This window comes from Heliangelus exortis, unplaced genomic scaffold (assembly GCF_036169615.1).
Source record: "Heliangelus exortis unplaced genomic scaffold, bHelExo1.hap1 Scaffold_290, whole genome shotgun sequence".
NCBI lineage: Eukaryota > Metazoa > Chordata > Aves > Apodiformes > Trochilidae > Heliangelus > Heliangelus exortis.
In genome coordinates, this window is record NW_027285967.1 from 13,169 (window position 1) to 30,059 (window position 16,891).

At 51.3% G+C, this 16,891-nt stretch overlaps 1 protein-coding gene across 1 annotated transcript; it reads left to right on the forward strand.

Annotated features, from left to right (window-relative positions):
• Window positions 1-1,736: 1,736 nt before the first annotated feature.
• TBRG4 (transforming growth factor beta regulator 4) lies at window positions 1,737-14,070 on the forward strand (the record flags this gene model as incomplete). Its single annotated transcript, XM_071732680.1, is given in 6 exon segments — window positions 1,737-1,781; window positions 3,063-3,525; window positions 4,881-5,198; window positions 8,235-8,406; window positions 13,702-13,758; window positions 13,761-14,070. Coding segments are annotated over 5 exon segments (1,268 nt in total), but the record flags the coding sequence as incomplete, so codon positions are not given.
• Between the last annotated feature and the right edge of the window lie 2,821 nt (window positions 14,071-16,891).

A 16,891-nucleotide genomic window follows, 5' to 3' on the forward strand; every position in this document is an offset into this window, starting at 1 on the left:
TCAGGAAGGAGATTGAGGTGCTGGAGCAGGTCCAGAGAAGAGCAAGGAGGCTGGGAAGGGATCCAGCACAAGTCCTGTGAGGAAGGGCTGAGGGAGCTGGGGGTGTTGAGGCTGGAGAAGAGGAGGCTCAGGGGAGACCTCATCACTCTCTCCAACTCCCTGAAAGGAGGTTGGAGCCAGGGGGGGGTTGGGCTCTTTTCCCAGGCAACTCTCAGCAAGACAAGAGGGCTTGGGATTAAGAATTTATTCCTAATATCCAACCTAAACCTCCCCTGGCAGAGCTGAAGCTCTGCCAGGGGAGGTTTAGGTTGGATATTAGGAATAAATTCTTTCCAGAGAGGGTGATCAGCCATTGGAATGGGCTGCCCAGGGAAGGGGTGTGTAACAGATTTACAACATAAAGTTATATTTGTTCATTTAATCTATGTAACTTGGTTTATAAAATGGACGTATTAACTGTAAAGTTCTGTGCCAAAAATATTGTGTGATTGTGACAAATTGTACTAACCTACATATAATGTTTCTTTATTTAAGCTAAGTAGAAAATTTTAGTGTATTTAATTATAGAGACAAGGTAGAAGTAGGAAAATATGTTGACTAGAGAGAAAAGGTGTATTGTGGCAAAATGCTGTGTGGTTATGTTCTTGGAGATATTTCATTCTTACATTCTTGGAGATAACCTTTGTGGAGAGGGGTTAGCCAAAAAACCAGGATGTGTCTGCAGAAGAAATAGTGTGGAAAGAAGTTAACAAAACCACAGAAGAAATAGTGTGGGAAGGATGTGTCTGAAGAAGAAGAAGTCTTGTTGGATGTCTATGCTCAGGAAGATTTAGTATCGTTGATAAATGACAACTTTTCCAGCAACTCGAGTATGAGCACAGAACAACATGGCCACAAAGGACTATAAATACTTGAGAAAATTTTAAACAAGTTGCACCCACTTTGAGGAGCAGAGACTCCCGGGTGTCCAGCGCTGTTTATTGCTTGGTGTCACTTGCTATTAATTTCCAATTGATTCACTAATTGGCATGTCCTGGTCAAGTGTTTAATGGGACTTAACTTATAACAGGGGGGATTCTCCATCCCTGGAGATATTTCCAAAGAGCCTGGATGTGGCACTCAGTGCCATGGGCTGGGAACCACGGGGGGAGTGGAGCAAGGGTTGGACTTGATGAGCTCTGAGGTCCCTTCCAACCCAGCCAGTTCTGCGATTCTATGAAATTGGTTGGGAGTGTGGGTCAGCTGGAAGGGAAGGACCTGGACAAACTGGAGAGTTGGGATGAGCTTAACACCTCTGATGGGGTCATCACTCTCTACAACTCCCTGAAAGGAGGTTGGAGCCAGGGGGGGTTGGGCTCTTTTCCCAGGCAACTCTCAGCAAGACAAGAGGGCACAAGAGGTCTCAAGTTGTGCCAGGGGAGGTTTAGGTTGGACATGAGAAAGAATTTCTTTCTGGAGAGGGTGATCAGACATTGGAATGGGCTGCCCAGGGAAGGGGTGGATTCTCCATCCCTGGAGCTATTTCCAAAGCGCCTGGATGTGGCACTCAGAGCCATGGGCTGGCACCCAGGGATCAGGGCTCGGACTCGCTGCTCCCTGCGCTCCCTCCCAGCCCGTTCTGTGACTCCACGGTAATGGCGGCCGCGCTCCCCTCAGCGCCGCACACCGGAAGTGACGCACAGTCCCGGCCAATAGGAGGCGGCGGCGTTGTGATGACGCCATCAGTGTGCGCCGGCGGGGCCTGCCCGCTGCACCCCCGTGTGCGGCCGAGGGCGGGGGAGGTCAGGGGGGGGACGGGACCCCCGGGACCCCGGGACTGGGGAGGGGGAACCGGGAAAAGGGTCCGGAGGGGACGGGGGGGAGGCGGAGGGAGTCCTGGGGAGGGGGGTGAGGGGATTCGGGGAGCGTGAGGGGAAAGGGCCCGGGATGCAGGGGGGGAATCGGCCCCATCCGGGGGGGGTCTGGGGGGCCTGAGGGGAACTGGGGGGAATCGGCCCCATCCGGGGGGGGCTGAGGGGAATTGGGGGGAATCGGCCCCATCCGGGGGGGCTGAGGGGAATTGGGGGGAATCGGCCCCATCCGGGGGGCTTGGGGGGGCTGAGGGGAATTGGGGGGAATCGGCCCCATCCGGGGGGGGCTGAGGGGAATTGGGGGGAATCGGCCCCATCCGGGGGGGGTCTGGGGGGGCTGAGGGGAACTGGGGGGAATCGGCCCCAGGCAGGGGGGGCTTGGGGGGGCTGAGGGGAATTGGGGGGAATCGGCCCCATCCGGGGGGCTTGGGGGGGCTGAGGGGAATTGGGGGGAATCGGCCCCAGGCAGGGGCTCGGGGGGTGTTGGGGGGGGGGGGGGGGGTGTGAGGGGAATAATGGAGGGAAAAGGGGGGGTGGTCTCGGGGGGGCTGTGAGGGGATTGGGGCAGAGGCAGGGGGGGCTGTAGGACCAGGGCTGGGGGGGGTGAGGGGAATCCTGCAAGGGAAGGGGGGGGCTGGGGGGGTCCGTGAGGGGATTGGGGCAGAGGCAGGGGGATTGGGGTTGAGGGGGGGGCTGGGGCGTGAGGGGAATCCTGCAAGGGAAGGGGGGGCTGTGGGGGGAACTGGCCCCACTCGGGGGGTGTAGGTTGGGGGGGAAGGGTCAGAGCTGTGGGGTGTGAGGGGAATAATGGGGGGAAAAGGGGGGGTTTGGGGTTGGGGGGGAATAATGGAGAGGATTCAGGGGCTCGGGGCAGGACTGAGAGACTTGGAGGGGAAAGGAGCCCAGGGAAGTGCAGGTCAGGCCCGGGGGGGCTGCGAGGAAAAGCGCCCAGGGGTGGGGGGTTGGGGCTGGGGGGAGGGGGGGGATGAGCTCTGAACCCCCCAAGTGCAGGGCAGGGTTTGGGGGGGCAGCAAGGGGCAGAGCCCGGGGGTGCAGGGTTGGGGTCTGGGGGGTTCTGAAGGGGGGGGGGGGGGGGGGCTGTGCCCTGGGGTCCTCTGGGGGGAGGGGAGGGGACAGTCCCCAGGTGTTGGTGACCTCCCCCTGCCTCTCGCTCCATCCCCCCCCCCTCTAAAGGGTTTTTTCTCCTTTCAGAGCCTCCCTGAGATGCGGGGCTGATCCCCCCCCCGACCCCTCCCCCGGCGCCATGGCCGCCCGCCTCGTCCGACGCTGCTGCCGCTGGCACTTGGGGACGTTCCTGTCCCCTCCCCCCGCCTCTCTGCCGCCTCCGAGCGGCCAAGCGAGCCCGGGCACGGCTCGGCCCCGTCCCCCGGGGCTTTTCCTTCACCTTCCCCACCCGCGGAGCTTTTCCATCCGGGAGCAGGTGCAGGAAGGGGGGGGCGGCGGCGCCGGCGAGAAACTGGTGGGGGAACTGATTGAAACGGCCACCAGCCCCCAGGAGCTGCTCCAGCTGAGCCAGCACCACCCCCTGACCAGCAACCAGGCTTCCATGGCCATCAGCCAGCTGGCCAGGCTGGCAGCTGAGAAAAAATGGGAAGCAGAGAGCATCCTGAGGGATGAGGGATTCCAGCAGCTCCTCAGCATCACGGACTCCCAGGTGAGGTTGGGACCTGAGGAGGAGGAGGAGGAGGAGGGGGTGGTGCTCCCCCAGAGGGTGGGTTTGGGTTATTTTGGGGGGGAAATGGTGGTTTGGGGACAGGGATAAAATGGAGTGGAGAGGTTTGGGTTGGAAAGGACCTTAAATCCCTACCCAGTACCCCCCCTGCCATGGTCAGGGACCCCTCCCCCAGCCCAGGGGGCTCCAAGCCCCCAAGATGTTGAGAAACATCTCAAAATGGGGCACTAAACCTTTGCAAATCTGCAGCTGGTGAGGATCATCAGCTGCTTTTGGGTGGAAAAGACCTTTAAGATCCTCAGGTTGAGCTGCAGGAGGCTCAGGCTTTACTGAGAGTCCCTTAGAGACCAAACCTTAGGATTTTATCATAGAATCCCAGACTGGTTTGGCTTGGAAGGGACCTGAAAGATCATCTGGTTCCATGGGGACCCCTCCCCCAGCCCAGGGGGCTCCAAGCCCCATCCAACCTTCAACACTGCCAGGGATGGGGCAGCCACAGCTTCCTTGGGCAACCTGGGCACCCAGGGGCTCAGCACCCTCACCCCAAACAATTTCTCCCTCCCTCCCTGCCCAAGATCTCCTCTCCATCTCCCCTCTCCCAGCTCCAAACCCTTCCCCCTCGCAGGCTCCCATCCCTCCAGGCCCTTGTCCCAAGTCCCTCCCCAGCTTTCCTGGAGCCCCTTCAGGACCTGGAAGTTTTTCTGAAGGAGCTGAGGAGATTTTTCCAGGCTGGAATCATCTTTGGGGAGCTCAGGGAGTCAGGAGGTGCCTGGGAGTGGCACCAGAGGAGGGGAGAGCTTGGGTTTGGGGATGGGACCCAGGGAGCTGCAGCCCTGGTCAGGGCTCCTGAGGGGCCCAGAGCTGAGCCCAGGACCCCAGTGCCCAGCCAGGGGGGAACAGCACAGAGCCCCCTGCAGAACCTCCCCCCATGGATCCATCCTGTCCAGAACCCTCTCCAGAACCTCCCCCCATGGATCCAGCCTGTCCAGAACCTCCCCCCATGGATCCATCCTGTCCAGAACCTCATCCCATGGATCCATCCTGTCCAGAACCTCCCCACGTGGATCCATCCTGTCCAGACCCCTTTCCAGAACCTCCCCCCATGGATCCATCCTGTCCAGAACCTCCCCCCATGGATCCATCTTGTCCAGCCCCTCCCCACATGGATCCAACCTCTCCAGATCCTTTTCTCTCCCTCTTCCATCCCCTCCACTCCCCCCATTTTGGTTCCTCCCCCCTCCCCAATCCCCTCCAGCCCTTTCTCCCCTCCCAGAGCCCCATGTGGCCTTTCCCAGCCCCAAGCTTCCCCTCTCCTCCTCCTCCTCTCTCCCTCCCAGATCTCCCAGGTGTGGAACAACACCCTGGTCAGCCTGCTGAAGAGCCTGTACTGGCTGGGGCTGGGCAGGGGCTGCAGGGAGCTGCAGTCTGTGGAGCAGGAGGTGCTCTGGAGGCTGAGGAGGTTGAGCTTCCGTCAGCTCTGCTCCCTGGCTGAGTTCCTGGCCCTGAGGCAAGGGCAGGAGAACAAACTGCTCCAGGAGGTCATCAAAAAGCTGGAGCTGAGGTGGACGGAGCTGGAGGGCACCCGGAGCGTGGTCACCTTGATGAGCAGGGTGGGACACAGCTCCCCTGCTCTGATGGAGAGGCTGGAGGACAAGGTGAGGGGCTGAGGGGGCACCGAGGGGCAAGGGGAGGGGGCTGGGGGGGGGATTGAGGGGCAAGGGGAGGGGGCTTGGGGGACAAGGGGAGGGGGCTTGGGGAGAAGGGGAGGGGGCTTGGGGAGAAGGGGAGGGGACTGTAGGGCAAGGGGAGGGGGCTGGGGGTGAGGATTGAGGAGACAAGGGGAGGGGGCTTGGGGGACAAGGGGAGGGGGCTGGAGAGCAAGGGGGGACTTGAGAGGCAAGGGGAGGGGGCTTGGGGACATGGGAAGGGGGCTTGGGGACCAGGGGAGGGGGCTGGAGGGCAAGGGGAGGGGGCTGGGGGACAGGGTAAAGGTTTTGGGGCAAGGTAGGGGGGCTGGGGGGGCAATGAGGGGATATGAGAGGCAAGGGGAGGGGGCTGGGGGACATGGGGAGGGGGCTGGGGGACAAGGTAAAGGTTTGAGGGACAAGGGTAGGGCTCTAGGGGACATGGGGAGGGGGCTTGGGGGACAAGGGAAGGGGACTAGGGCAAGGGGAGGGGGCTGGGGGGTGAGGGGGGATTGAGGGGACAAGGTAGAGGTTTGGGGGACAAGGGTAGGGGTCTAGGGGACATGGGGAGGGGGCTTGGGGACAAGGGGGCTTGGGGAAAAGGGGAGGGGTCTGGAGGGCAAGGGGGGGCTGGGGGTCAGAGTAGGGACTTGGAGGACAAGGGTGGGGGCTTGAGGGACAAGTTAGGGGTCTGGGGGACAAGGGGAGGGGGCTTGGGGACAAGAGTGGGGGCTTAGGGGACAAAGGATTAGGGGTCTGGGGAACAATGGGGACCTCGGGGACAAGGGGAGGGACTTTTGGGGACAAAGTGGGGACTTGGGGGTCAAGGACAGGAGCTTGAGGGACATTGGGGGGGTCTGGGGGAGGTTTGGGGGACAAGGTGAGGGCCTGGAGGACAAGGTTGGGGCTTGGGGGACAAGGTGGAGGTTTGGGGGACAAGAGTTGGGGTCTGGGGGACAAGTGGGACCTTGGGGACAAGGTGGGGCCTCAGGCCACCAAATCCATCATCATCCTCATCATCATCATCCTCCTCCCAGGGGCAGACTGAGAGGGGACCCCCCAGGAGGGGCCAGGGGACAGCAGGGGGGACAGGACTGTCCCCTGGGGACACAGAGAGGTCCCAACCCCATTCCCAGGTTCTGGGATCCATAACAATCCTGCACGGAGAGGGAGAAGCAGGAACCCCAAAATCCTGCCAGGGAATTCCCCATGGGATGCAGGAGGAGGAGGGGGCAGGGGGCACTCTGAGTGGTGGCTCTTGGGAGGAGGAAAAAAAGGGAAGGGGAAGGGAGGGGAAGGAAAAGGAAAGAAAAAAAAGGAAAAGAGAAAGAAAAGGGAAAAAGGAAGGAAAGGAAGAGAAAAGGAAAGGAAAAGGAAGGGAAGGAAAAAGGAAAGGAAAGGGAAGGAAAGGAGAAAGGAAAGGAAAAAGGAAAGGAAAAAGGAAAGGAAAGGAAAAAGGAAAGGAAAGGAAAGGAAAGGAAAAGGAAAGGAAAGGGAAAGGAAAAGGAAAAAGGAAAGGAAAGGGAAAGGAAAGGAAAAGGAAAAGGGAAGGGAAAGGAAAAGGAAAGGGAAGGGAAGGGAAAGGAAAGGAAAAAGGGAAGGAAAGGAAAAAGGAAACGGAAGGAAAGGAAAGGGAAAGTGAAGAAAAAGGAAAGGAAAGAAGGAAAGGGAAAAGGAGAAAGGAAAGAAAAAGGGGAAAGGAGAGGAAAAAGGAAAAGGAAAGGGAAGGAAAAGAAAAAGGCAAGAGGCAGAAGCAGCTTTTAGAGGTTTGCCAGGTGCCACCCCAGGGGGTCCCATGGGGGTATTTCCAGCCCCCACTTTCCTGGCTGGGACAGAGGCAGAGAATTCCCTGAGCTCCTCTGCCCAGGGAACATCCCTGAGGCAGCTGGGGTTATTCCTTTGCTCTTTGATCCTTCCCTCCATTCCAGCAGCTCTGCCCAGGGGCATCCAGTGGGGTGGGGGGTTCATTGCTTAATTTGGGGGTGCTGAGCCCCCAGGTAGGGAATTGTTTAATTTTGGGGTGCTGAGGCCCCAGTAGGGAATTAATTGTTTAATTTTGGGGTGCTGAGCCCCCAGGTGGGGGATTAATTGTTTAATTTTGGGGTGCTGGGTGCCCAGGTTCCCAGGGGATTAATTGTTTAATTTGGGGGTGCTGGGTGCCCAGGGATTAATTGTTTAATTTGGGGGTGCTGAGGCCCCAGGTAGGGAATTAATTGTTTAATTTTGGGGTGCTGAGCCCCCAGGTTCCCAGGGGATTAATTTTTTAATTTGGGGGTGCTGAGGCCCCAGGTGGGGGATTAATTGTTTAATTTGGGGGTGCTGAGCCCTGGTTGGGGGATTAATTGTTTCATTTGGGGGTGCTGGGTGCCCAGGGATTAATTGTTTAATTTTGGGATACTGAGCCCCCGGGTGGGGGGTTAATTGTTTAATTGGGGGTGCTGAGCCCCCAGGTAGGGAATTAATTGTTTAATTTTGGGGTGCTGAGGCCCCAGGTGGGGGATTAATTGTTTAATTTGGGGGTGCTGAGCCCCCGGGTTCCCAGGGGATTAATTGTTTCATTTGGGGGTGCTGAGCCCCTGGGTGGGGGATTAATTGTTTCATTTGGGGGTGCTGGGTGCCCAGGGGATTAATTGTTTAATTTGGGGGTGCTGAGGCCCCAGGTAGGGAATTAATTGTTTAATTTTGGGGTGCTGGGTGCCCAGGGATTAATTGTTTAATTTTGGGGTGCTGAGCCCCTGGGTGGGGAATTAATTGTTTAATTTTGGGGTGCTGAGGCCCCAGGTAGGGAATTAATTGTTTAATTTTGGGGTGCTGGGTGCCCAGGGATTAATTGTTTAATTTTGGGGTGCTGAGCCCCCGGGTGCCCAGGGGATTTGTGGCTGGAATCGCTGGGGTCAGGCTGGTGCTGGGAGGTGTCCCCATTGTCTCTGGAGGATCCTTGGGGTCCTTTCCCATTCCCAGGCCAATCCAGGGGTTGTTTTTCCAAGGATTTCTCCCGTCCTGCAGGCTCTGGAGCTGGCAGAGCAGTTTGATCCCGAGGAGATCCGGAAGCTGAGCCTGGCCCTGGCCTTCCAGAACCGGCGCTGTGTGCCCCTGCTCAGGGCCCTCTCCTACCACCTGCTCCAGAAAAATTCCCAGCTCAGCCCCAGCATCCTCATGGATCTCATCTTTGCCTACGGTCAGCAGCTCAGGGGGGGCACTCGGGGGGGCTTTGGGGTTTTTTTTTGGGGGGGGGAAGGGGATAAACTGAGTGAGGAGAGCTGTGACGCCTGCCCGGGGGGAGGGAGGAGAGGGGAGAGGGGTGGGGGGTTAATAGATTTTATTTGTTGGATTTATTTATTTGTTTATTCCTTAAACTTCATTTGTTAATTTATTAAATTAATACATTTTCTGAATAAGTGGAGGTAAAAAGGCTGAATTCACTTGATCTTAAGTGAATCCAATCATCTCACCTTTAAAGTGAACCCAGTCAGTTCATTTTTAAACTGAATTCAACCACTTTAAGTGAACCCAATCACTTCACTTTTAAAGTGAATTCAGTCACTTTACCTTTGTAGTCAATTCAACCATTTTACCTTTAAACTGAATTCAGTCATTTTACATTTACAGTGAGTTCAACCACTTTACCTTTATAGTGAATTCAACCATCTTATTCTTAAAGTGAATTCAACCATTTTATTTTTAAAGTAAATTCAACCATTTTTTTTAAAGCGAATCCAATCATTTTACTTTTAAAGTGAATTCAGTCATTTTACCTTTAAAGTGAATTCAACCATCTGATTTTTAAAGTGAATCCAATCATTTTTCTTTAAAGTGAATTCAACCATTTGACCTTTAAAGTCTATTCAGTAATTTTACCTTTAAAGTGAATTCAACCTTTTTATTTTTAAAGTGAATTCAGTCATTTTACTTTTAAAGTGAATTCAACCACTTTACCTTTAAAGTGAATTCAACCATCTGATTTTTAAAGTGAATTCAATCATTTTCCTTTAAAGTGAATTCAACCATTTGACCTTTAAAGTGTATTTAGTAATTTTACCTTTAAAGTAAATTCAACCTTTTTATTTTTAAAGTGAATTCAGTCCTTTTACCTCTAAACTGAATTCAACCACTTTACCCTTAAAGTGAATTCAGTCATTTTACCTTTAAAGTGAATCCAGCCACTTAATTGTGAATTCAACCTTTTTATTTTTAAAGTGAATTCAGTCATTTTGCCTTTAAAGTGAATGCAACCATTTAACCTTTAAAGTGAATTCATTTTACCTTTAAAGTGTATCCAACCATCTTATTTTTACAGTGAATTAAACCGTTTTACCTTTAAACTGAATTCAACCATTTTATTTTTAAAGTGAATTCAATAATTTTATTTTTAAAGTGAATTCAACCATTTCACTTTTAAAGTGAATTCAACCATCTGATTTTTACAGTGAATTCAACCACTTTATTTTTACAGTGAATTCAACCATTTTATCTTTATAGTGAATCCAATCATTTTACCTCTAAACTGAATTCAATCACTTTTCCTTTACAGTGAATTAATTTTACTTTTAAAGTGTATTCAACCATCTGATTTTTAAAGTGAATTCAGCCATTTTACCTTTAATGTAAATGTATTCAAAAAGTCTCCAATCTTATTTTTACAGTGAATCCAATCATTTTATTTTTAAAGTGAATTCAACCATTTTACCTTTAAAGTGAATTCAATAATTTTATTTTTAAAGTGAATTCAATAATTTTATTTTTAAAGTGAATTCAATAATTTTATTTTTAAAGTGAATTCAACCATTTCACTTTTAAAGTGAATTCAACCACTTTACCTCTAAACTGAATTCAACCACTTTACCTTTAAAGTGAATTCAGTCATTTTACTTTTAAAGTGAATTCAACCATTTTATCTTTATAGTGAGTCCAATCATTTTATTTTTAAAGTGAATCCAACCATTTGACCTCCAAAGCAAATTCCACCACTTTTCCTTCACTTCTTTAGAAGCTTTATTTAAAAAACCCTCAAAAAAAAAGTTCTTCCTTTCTCCCCCTGCTGGTTTAACAGATTTTATGCTTGGTTTCTGTGGGTTTTTTCCCTCCTTTCTGAGCTATCCCCCTGCACTCTGTGCCACCCCCTTTGCTGCCAGGGCTCCTGCTCTGAAAACCTCAGTGGAAAAACCTCTGAATCCCAAATTCTGACCCCTGGGGTCACCAGAAGGACAAAGGGAGCAGCCAGAGGCTCAGGGCTGGGGGGGAGGGAGGGTTTGGGGACACTTCTCCAGGAAAAGGGAAAAAAGGGAAGAAGCCACAAGAGGTGGGAATTCCCAATCGGATGGGAAATCCCAGGAGTGCCCAGCAGAGGGGTCTGGTGCAGCTGCACTGAGGGATAAAAACGGGCTGGGATTTGGGGGGAATTAGGGGATTTCCTGGGGCTGCCAGGAAACTGCCACCTGGAGACCCCTCTGGAGCCCCCCCAGGGGTCCTGGGGATGGGTGGGTGGGATCCTGACAGCCTGGGGATGCTGCTGGGGCTTTGGGGGTTCTGGGGGTTCTGGGGTTCTGTGATTTTTTGGTTCTTTGTCTCTGGGATTTTTTTTGTTTGTTTGTTTTTTCTGTGGGGTTTTTTGTTTCTGTGATTTTTTTGTTTGTTTCTGTGATTTTTTTGTTTCCCTGATTTTTTGTTTCTCTGATTTTTTTGTTTCTCTGATTTTTTTGTTTCTCTGATTTTTTTGTTTCCCTGATTTTTTGTTTCCCTGATTTTTTTGTTTCCCTGATTTTTTTGTTTCTCTGATTTTTGCGGTTTCTGATTTATTTTTGGTTCTGTGATTCTGTGATTTTTGTACTTAAGTGGTTTCTGAGATTTTATGATTTCTGTGATTTTGTGGTCCTGTGATTACTCTGGTTTTGTGATTTCTGTGATTTTTTTCTGTGAGTTTTTCTGTGAGTTTTTTCTGTGATTTTTTTCTGTGATTTTTTCTGTTTTTTTCTGTTTTTTTGTGATTTTCTGTGATTTTTTTGTGATTTTTTTGTGATTTTTTTTGTGATTTTTGTGATTTTTTCTGTGATTTTTTCTGTGAGTTTTTTCTGTGAGTTTTTTTCTGTGAGTTTTTTTCTGTGAGTTTTTTTCTGTGAGTTTTTTTCTGTGAGTTTTTTTCTGTGAGTTTTTTTCTGTGAGTTTTTTTCTGTGAGTTTTTTTCTGTGAGTTTTTTTCTGTGAGTTTTTTTCTGTGAGTTTTTTTCTGTGAGTTTTTTTCTGTGAGTTTTTTTCTGTGAGTTTTTTTCTAGAGTTTTTTTCTGTGAGTTTTTTTCTGTGAGTTTTTTTCTGTGAGTTTTTTTCTGTGAGTTTTTTTCTGTGAGTTTTTTTCTGTGAGTTTTTTTCTGTGAGCTCTTTTCTGTGAGCTCTTTTCTGTGAGCTCTTTTCTGTGAGTTTTTTTCTGTGAGCTCTTTTCTGTGAGCTCTTTTCTGTGAGTTTTTTTCTGTGAGCTCTTTTCTGTGAGTTTTTTTCTGTGAGCTCTTTTCTGTGAGCTCTTTTCTGTGAGTTTTTATCTGATTTTTTTTAATGATTTTTCTGTGATTTTTTTCTGTGATTTTTTTCTGTGATTTTTTTCTGTGATTTTTTTCTGTGATTTTTTTCTGTGATTTTTTTCTGTGATTTTTTTCTGTGATTTTTTTCTGTGATTTTTTTCTGTGATTTTTTTTCTGTGATTTTTTTCTGTGATTTTTTTCTGTGATTTTTTCCTGTGATTTTTTCCTGTGATTTTTTCCTGTGATTTGTTATTTTTTTCTTCTGTGATTTTTTTTCTTCTGTGTTTTTTTTTCTTCTGTGATTTTTTTTTCCTGTATTTTTTTCCTGTGATTTTTTTTCCTGTGAATTTTTTTCCTGTGATCTTTTTTCCTATGAATTTTTTTCCTGTGATTTTTTTTTTCTGTGACTTTTGCAGTTTCTGAGTTTCTGTCCCTCGGGGTGGTTCCCCCTCCAGGTGTGTTCAGAACCATCCCAGTTCCACCAGTTTGCCTCCCCCCTGCAGGAAGAGCTCAGCCCCCCCAGGAGGGGAGGGTTTGGGGGTGCCAGGAGCCCCCCCAGCTCCCCCCAAACCTTTCCCCACCCCTGGGCTCTGCAGGGTCCCGGGGGAATCCAGAGAAAGGGGGGGAAAAGGACCCAAAATAGGGGTAAAGCCCCAAAATCAGGGGAAATAACCCCCCAGAACCAGGGGGCTGAAAAAGCAGGGGAAAGGCAGGGAAAGACCCCAAAAAACAGGGGGAAAACCCCAAAAGTAGGGGGGAAAGACCCAAAAGCAGAGAAAAAAACAGAAAGCAAGGGAAAAGACCCAAAAAGCAGGGGGAAAGTCCCCAATCTCCCAAAAAAAAAAACAAACCCCCAAAAAAAAAGCCTCAAAAGCCAGGTAAAAAGACCCAAAAGTAGGGGAAAAAAACCCAAAATAAGGAAAACAACTCCCCAAAAATGGGGAAATCCCCAAAAAGCATGGAAAAAAAAATCACAAAACAAGCAAACAAAAAACAGAAACCAGGAAACAGCCCCAAAAAGCCAGGGAAAAAGCCCTCCCCAAAAATAAGGAAAAAGTCCCCCAGAACCCAGGGAAAAGCCCTCAAATAGGGAAAAAGCTCCTAAAATAAGGAAAAGAAAAAAAAACATCCCAAAAGAGTGAGCCCAAGACTTGGTGTGACCCCAAAACAGGGAACCCAAGATTTAGTGTGACCCCAGAAAGAGTGAACCCAAAGACTTGGTGTGACCCCAAAAGGGTGAACCCAGGGTTTGGTGTGACCTCAAAAAGACATTTATATATAAAACACATTTATATATTATTACATATTTATTTTATTATTTTATATATTATATTTTATTTATTTTATTTATTTGTTTATTATTATTAATATATTTATTATTTATATATTATTTTATTAATATATTACATATCTATTTATTGTTATATATATTATTATATATAATTATATATTATATATATTATATTATTACACATTTATATATTATTCACATTTATACACTATATATTATTTATGTGCTATGTATATCTTATGTATACATTATCTATATGCTGTTACATATTATTTACACATTTACATATTATTTACATACTGTGTTATTTAGGTATTATTTATATGCCATCCATATATTATTTACATCTTATATATATAATATATATTATATATATTTACATATTGTTTATATGCTATTTATATATATATATTTATATATATTATATATATGTATTATTTATATGTTATCAATAAGCTACTACACATTATCTACATACTATTTACGTATTGTTTACACATCATTTACATATCATAGATGTTATTCACATATTCTCTACATACTATCCATACACTATTTCCATATGTACATATTATAGCTGTTATGCACACATCGTTTATATGCTGTTTACCTATCATTTGCATATCATTTGCATACCATTTCCCTGCTCTCCCCCGTGTCTGTGCTTGCTGCAGGGAAGCTGAACTTCCAGCAGCCCCAGCTGTTCCACAAGGCGGCCACGGAGCTCCTGCCCACGTCCCCAGCCTCTCAGCCCTGGAGCTCACTCGCTGCCTCCGCTCCTTCGCCCTCCTCAAGTGGCTCAGCCTCCCCCTCTGCGAGGCCGTTGCTCAGGTGAGCCCCAGGAGGCAGGGATTGCTCCCCAAACCCCACCCCGGGGATGCCCCAGGTGAGGATCTGGAGAGGATGGATCTGTGGAATGAGGTTTCTGGACAGGATGGATCCATGGGGGGAGGTTCTGGACAGGAGGGATCCATGGAGGGAGGTTCTGGACAGGATGGATCCATGGAGGTGAGGTTCTGGACAGGATGGATCCATGGGGGGAGGTTCTGGAGAGGATGGATCCAAGGGGGGAGGTTCTGGACAGGAGGGATCCATGGAGGGAGGTTCTGGACAGGATGGATCCATGGGGGGAGGTTCTGGAGAGGATGGATCCAAGGGGGGAGGTTCTGGACAGGAGGGATCCATGGGGGGAGGTTCTGGACAGGATGGATCCATGGGGGGAGGTTCTGGACAGGATGGATCCATGGGGGGAGGTTCTGGACAGGATGGATCCATGGGGGGGAGGTTCTGGACAGGATGGATCCATGGGGGGGAGGTTCTGGACAGGATGGATCCATGGGGGGAGGTTCTGGACAGGATAGGATCCATGGAGGGAGGTTCTGGACAGGATGGATCCATGGGGGAGGTTCTGGGACAGGGTGGATCCATGGAGGGAGGTTCTGGACAGGACGGATCCATGGGGGGGAGGTTCTGGACAGGATGGATCCATGGGGGGAGGTTCTGGACAGGATGGATCCATGGGGGGAGGTTCTGGACAGGATGGATCCATGGGTGGAGGTTCTGGACAGGATGGATCCATGGGGGGAGGTGGGGTTGGGGGTTGACTCAAAAAGATTCACCGAGGGTGTGAGCAGCAGCAGGGGGGCAGCTGGGGGAACTGGGAGCACTGGGATCAGTCCTGGGCCCAATCCGTTCCCCAAGGAGCTGGGTGAGGGGATGGAGCTTCCCCTCAGGAATTCCCTGGGGATCCCAGGCTGGGATCTGGCTCTGCTGCTCTTCAACCAGAGCTGGAGGGGCTGGAGAGCAGGGCTGGAGCTCCTGGACTGCAGTGAGGCCAAGGACCTGGGGAGGAACAACCCCAACCCCAGGCAGGGCAGGGGGTGTCCTGCTGGAGAGCAGCTCCATGGAGAAAGCCCTTGGAGTGCTGGTGGGCAGGAAATCCTCCCGGGGTCAGCAATGTGCCCTGGGGGGCAATGGGATCCTGGGGGGCATCAGGAAAAGTGTGTCCAGCAGATCCAGGGAGGTTCTCCTCCCCCTCTGCTCTGCTCTGCTCTGCTCTGCTCTGCTCTGCCCTGGGGAGAGCACCCCTGGAATCCTGGCTCCAGTTTGGGGCTCCCCAGTTCCAGAGAGCCAGAGATCTACTGAGAGAGGCCAAGGGAGAGCTGGGAGGGTGCTGAAGGGGACTTGAGCATCTCTGGTGTGGAGAAAGAGTGAGAGCCCTGGGGCTGTTGAGGCTGGAGAAGAGAAGGCTGAGAGGGGATCTGCTGAATGTCCATCAAGAGCTGAGGGGTGGGGGCAAGAGGAAGGGGCCAATCTCTGTTCAGTGGTGCCCAGGAATAGGACAGGGAATCCTGGGCTGAAGGGAGAACATGGGAAGTTCCAGCTGAAGCTGAGGAGAAACTTCTTGGCTGGGAGGGTGAGGGAGCCCTGGCCAGGCTGCCCAGAGAGGTTCTGGAGTCCTTCCTTCTCTGGAGCCTTTCCAACCCCCCCTGGATGTGTTCTGTGTGCCCCTGCCCCCCGCATGGGGGATCCTGCTGGGACAGGGCTGGCACTGGAGCAGCTCTGGGATCCCTTCCAGCCCCTGGCACTCTGTGATTTCTTGCCCAGAAGTGGCACAGGTGATGTTCCCCAGTTCCTCCCAGCCCGGGGATGCTCCCATCCTGATTCCAGCCCTGGCACAAGGACAGCTCTGCTGGGTCCCCTCTTCCCAGCCTGCAGCACCCAGGGTTTTGTGGGTGGGTGCCCAGGGGTGGGTTACAGGGAGGAGCTGTGGGTGCTGAGCTCCACGTTTGCCCTGGGAGGGTGAAGGTTGGGGGCTCAAATGTCCCATCTTGGGGGGCTGGGAGTGAAGCCAGGATGGCTTTGGCACAGCCTCTGAGGTTCTGCAGAGGTTCTGGGATTGTGTCTCCTGCTGAGCACCAGCAGGGAAGCAGAACTGGCCCCACTTTGCCAGCCCAGTGTCCATCTGAGCCTGGGCCTGGGGCAGCTGGAGCTGCAGGGATGTCCCCAGGGGGTGGTGGATCCCCAGCACTTGGACACTTCCAAGTCTCATCCAAACCCTGATCCTTCCTGGAAAGGGTGAGGTGATCCCTGAGGCCCCTTCCCCCTTGTGTCCCTGTCCCCTTCTCCCCCCTTTTTTCCCCTCCCTTCTCCCCCTTTTTCCCCTCCCTTCTCCCCCCTTTTTCCCCTCCCTTCTCCCCCCTTTTTCCCCTCCCTTCTCCCCCCTTTTTCCCCTCCCTTCTCCCCCCTTTTTCCCCTCCCTTCTCCCCCCTTTTTCCCCTCCCTTCTCCCCCCTTTTTCCCTCCCTTCTCCCCCCTTTTTCCCTCCCTTCTCCCCCCTTTTTCCCCTCCCTTCTCCCCCCTTTTTCCCCTCCCTTCTCCCCCCTTTTTCCCCTCCCTTCTCCCCCCTTTTTCCCCTCCCTTCTCCCCCTTTTTCCCCTCCCTTCTCCCCCCTTTTTCCCCTCCCTTCTCCCCCTTTTTCCCCTCCCTCTCCCCTTTTTCCCCCTCTCCCCCCTTTTTCCCCCTCTCCCCCCTTTTTCCCCCTCTCCCCCCCTTTTTTCCCCCTCTCCCCCCCTTTTCTCCCCCTCTCCCCCCCCTTTTTCCCCCTCTCCCCCCCTTTTTCCCCCTTCTCCCCCCTTTTTCCCCCTTCTCCCCCCCTTTTTCCCCCTTCTCCCCCCTTTTTCCCCCCTTCTCCCCCCTTTTTCCCCCCTTCTCCCTCCTTTTTCCCCCTTCTCCCCCCTTTTTCCCCCTTCTCCCCCTTTTTCCCCCTTCCTCCCCTTCTCCCCAGGACAGGTCCCTTCCAGGCCCAGCACTCAGGTCCCTGCCTCTGATCCTTGTGCAGGGATGACACCCCGGGGATAACATA